The 4,502-nt window shown below is 41.3% G+C and overlaps 1 protein-coding gene across 1 annotated transcript; it reads right to left on the reverse strand.

Moving 5' to 3' along the window:
- Positions 1-1,180: 1,180 nt before the first annotated feature.
- On the reverse strand, positions 1,181-4,244 carry SLITRK4 (SLIT and NTRK like family member 4). The gene has a single exon (XM_047765166.1). The coding sequence runs from the start codon at positions 4,179-4,181 to the stop codon at positions 1,665-1,667; it is 2,517 nt and encodes an 838-aa protein (XP_047621122.1). The 5' UTR covers positions 4,182-4,244; the 3' UTR covers positions 1,181-1,664.
- Between the last annotated feature and the right edge of the window lie 258 nt (positions 4,245-4,502).

A 4,502-nucleotide genomic window follows, 5' to 3' on the forward strand; every position in this document is an offset into this window, starting at 1 on the left:
CAAGAAGGCAATGTGTTTCGAGATGTCCCTTGACTAGTTGGGAGAACCTAAAAATATGAAAGTATCTCCCATTATCTAGGGCTTCCTTCCTTTGACCAATTTTGACTTAGAAGTTAACAGCACAAGCAAACACACTGGCATATTGTTTGTACTTGCAGACTGTGAACTCATCTGAGACCAAGGAAAGCATTTTACAGTGTGGCTTTGAGAGCCGCGATAACCATGATGTTTCTACTGTTCTACTCGGTTATCTGATAGTAGTCAGAATGATGAAAGAACAGGATACTGATGCATACGAGAGATAACTATTAACCTTACTCATTAATTTTTTAAATATCTGTAGTGAAAACTATTTGAATTAAGCTCATAGAATCCTGAAAAGCAAGACAATGATGGCAAATAACAACTGCCCCAGACACGGTACTATAAAACTAAGGAACCTATTTTAAAATGCACAGTTGGTAACAAATCTGAAGATAATATGCTAAGTTCTCAAGAATAGCACAGAACTGTTTTTTTTTGTAACTTTTTTTTTGTGGTTTTTTGTTTTGTTTTTAAATGATACCTGATCACAATGTCCAGAATATTTCTGTACACATAAGCTTCAGTTTCAGTTTGGTATATGTTTTTCTGTCTAAATTTATACTTATTGATAAATTCCCTGTGATCAGGAAAACAAGTCAGGCATATTAAATACATATTAAGGAGTACATATTTTCCTATTTAGTATACAAAGTACTTCATAAATATGAATTATGTTACAAAAATAGCTTTGGGTGCGCTCACACGGTAAGCACTTTGCTAATTTTGGACAACCTTTAAGGATTGTGGGTATTTCACATAACTGAGAACAAACTCTAATGTTAGTTTAATTTGAGCCATGTTTAATTCTGATAAACATCACGTATTTCTTCAGATCACCACAAACGCTATGTAACTCACGTTGATTTTTTTTTCTCTTTTAGGTTTTACATATAGACAGATAATGCTTAAAGTGTTCAAATTTATTTTATAGTTATGTAATGCATGGTATATTTTCAACAAATATCTGCACAATTTAACATTATAAATCCAGCGTTTTCAAGATGCAGGCCATAAAGTTTACCGATTTACAAATACTATCGAATGTTCTCTCTTTGCATGCTTTTTTTTTGTTTGTTTTGTTTTTTTGTTTTTTTTGTTTTTTTTACTTTTCAGAGAATCTTTACACAGAGTTGTTACAATGCCACAAATCAAAAGGATTACTCCAGTTCTACCAACTGAATCTACGTGCAAGATGAAGGACCCAGCTGTGGTACAAACACCAGTACCAGTTTTCTTGAGTTTGCTTTCACAAAGCACAAAGAGACGAAGGTTTTGCACTGGGGTACAAAACAGATTTGCCTCTTGAGGTTAAATTCAGTGTATTATGTATATAAAGCATCCCTTTGGCAATAGAGTTTGCAGTATCCCCACAGGACTCCACAGTATAGGTTTTATGTAGTAAAATCTATTAAGGAAAGTCTCTTCTACCGGACATATCTTTGCAGCTACAGTTAATGAGACAGCCTTGGAAACACCTGCCTCTATGCCTGTTGATAATATAGTATTTGGAAGTTAGGAGTCAACAAAAGGCACTTTCATCATTAAATAAATGTCCTCTGTATGAAGTAAAACTGCATGACCTAGATCTTGTTCAAAGCTGTCTGCTCCTCAAGGACCTGTAGGTAGTCGGGGGAACTCTGGAGTTTTGCCTTCAGTTCAAAATACTCACTGCTCTTCCTTTGTTCCACGACGATTTTACTGTGGTTGCCCCCTATCAATGACTTCTTGGTTTTTTTGTCTTGTTGTTTCTCTGGGTAGCGGATCTCGAAGCCGCTGACGCCTATGCTATTGTACTCCTTTTTACTTTCCAGAAAATTCTGAATAAACACATTGGAATCCCTGCTGGGGAATAGCTCGTCCAGCTCATCGATTGTACTCAGTCTCTTCCTGGTGTCCACATGCAACAAATCTTTCTCCTTGTCAGCCACGTTTCTCATCATGACTTTCTGTCCCGGAGGATCTGCAAACATGAACCCGGTTTCGGATTCTTTCAAGCCACAGGTGTGGCTCTTGCTCATCTGTTCTATGGTTTGTGGGATGAAGGCTTCCGTGGCCAGTCCGTCTTTTTTGTTGCTTTTGTGCTCATGCTTCCTCAGCTGCAGCTGCATGGAGCCACACTCAGGGTTCGCCAGGCCTTCGTGCTTGACGGTAGGTTTCTTGTTTCGTCTCAGCACAAAAACGAGAAGGCAGAAAGCAACAAACACAGTTAAGATGAGGACCACTAAGATGCTGAGGATTAAAATGGACAGAGGCACTGGACCACCAGGAGGACTTCGGATGGGCCCCAGCGGGGTGGTGAATGTCACGGCAGGGATGGGGCTCGTGAAGGGCGCTGATGGCTTGTTTAGGAGTTTGGGACATAAGATTTCATTTTTGAGGGACTTCAGCTCGATGTTGGCAAACTGCACTGGGGTCTCGCACCTCAGTTCTTTCACGACGATCCCGTCGTTCAGCTTCTCCAGCCAGAGCTTTAACGCCACCAAGTCACAAGTGCAGTCCCAGGGGTTGCCCTCCAAGTCAATCTGTGTAAGGGACTGCAGCTGATCCAGGACCCCGCTGACCGGGAGGTACATGAATTTGTTGTTCCTCAGGTTCAGTCTCGCCAGGGGGGCTCCAGAGAAGATGTAAACTGGCAGGCTCTTTAAGAGATTATTGTTTAAGTACAGGAGCTGCAAATTTGGCATGGAGTCAAAGGTGCCTGCTAAGATTTCCTTAATCAAGTTGTATTCCAAATACAGATACTGTAGGTTATGGAGGCCTGAAAAAATCTCTGGGTAGAGTCTTTCAATCTGGTTGCCATTGAGATAGAGCCTGCGTAAATTTGTGAGGTTGTGGAACACGTCTCCCTTGATGGCTGCAATCTGATTGCTGCCTAAATGAAGCAGATCCAGTCCCTCAAACTCAGCAAAGTCGGAGATGTCCACATCCTTGATGCTGTTGCCATTGACATGCAGCTTCTTGGCATTGAAAGGTTTCGGCATCAGTTCAGACATGGACTGGATGTTTTTCTCTTGGCAGTTGACACTCAGCCCCAGGTCCGAAGGATGGGTTTTGCAGAAGCAAGGGGCCGGGCAAGGTGTCAGGGGAGGCACCCTGGTTTGGTAAGACACAATCTGGCTGAGATTGCGCGTGGAGAGGCCTTTGCCTGCCACAATGCCAGAGATCTTGGAAGGGTTTGTCGTTTTTGGTGGTTTGGTCACTAATCTGTGCAAGGACGTCTGGGTAGTATGACCATTGGGAGTGGTGTAGCTGTTTTCCAGCTGAGACGGAGGCAGGATCCGCACGTCAAAATCACTGCCTGTGCCCATGGGGCATAGTTCCTGCTTGTTGGTTTCCTTCAAAAGCCTTCCATATAAGTCGCTGGGAGTTTCACAGATGGCCTCTCCTATGTAAATGTTATAGGGCATATTCTCCAGCCAAGCTTTTAAAGGCAGCAGATCACAGCTACAGTTCCAAGGGTTATCTTCCAGTTGTAATTCGACCACACGGCCTATGTGTTCCAGGACCCCGATATAGGGCAGCTTCTGGATCCTGTTCCCTCGTATATCCAGATGGGTCAAAGAGGCGAATCGGAAAATATTATCAGGAAGGAATGAAATCAGATTGTCATTAAGAATGAGAACTTTCAGTTTGTGGAGCTTATTGAAGGCTCCTCGTTCAATATACTTGATTAAATTGTAGTCAGCCTGGAGATACTCCAAGTTCTCAATGCCAAGGAAAGTGTCAGCACGGAGAATCTTTAATTCATTGTTGTTCAAGTGCAACTGCTTTAATGCACTGAGCCCAAGGAAGGCTCCTCCCTCAATGTTCTGCAGTTTATTATTTCCCAGCTGCAGGGAGACTGCGTGTGAAAAATTCAAGAATGTATTTGGGTAGAGGATGTTTAAAAAATTATTTTGGAAATTGAGGTGATAAAAATTAGACCAAGGGGGTTTCAGCTGATTTGGCCTGTAGACGGAAACCTTCTCACAGTTGACATAGAGCACATTCTCAACGGACACGCAGGAACACACATTGCAAATCTCCACCGATATGTCAGAATCTGCATTTGTTGAAGAAATCAGGGCTGACAAAATCAGAAAGAGCCAAAGAAACATCTTCTTGCAATCAGCAAACAATGTTATGCTTCTGAATAAAGAGAAATAATCTAAAAAATAAAAAGAAAATAGTCTTTCAATGATCATTACTTGAAAAAGTATTTGTGTTTAAATCATACCATAGTGAACACATAGCTGTAATTATTAGCCTTGTCTTTTTCAGGCCTCAAAACTCCAAGTGTTTACACTCAGTGGAACAAGAACCACCAAAAATACCATGTTTTATTTCCATGCCTGTAGTTCACACAGATTTAGCATGTGCAGATCATGCAGAAAACAACAAAAACAACAAAAGATTGTTGATCATGCTTAAATCTTAAC

Source organism: Phacochoerus africanus, chromosome X, assembly GCF_016906955.1.
Source record: "Phacochoerus africanus isolate WHEZ1 chromosome X, ROS_Pafr_v1, whole genome shotgun sequence".
NCBI lineage: Eukaryota > Metazoa > Chordata > Mammalia > Artiodactyla > Suidae > Phacochoerus > Phacochoerus africanus.

What these genes read in the sequence shown, in the direction of transcription:
- SLITRK4 (XM_047765166.1), bottom strand. Translation starts at nt 4,181, where the DNA reads ATGTTTCTTTGGCTCTTTCTGATTTTGTCAGCCCTGATTTCTTCAACA.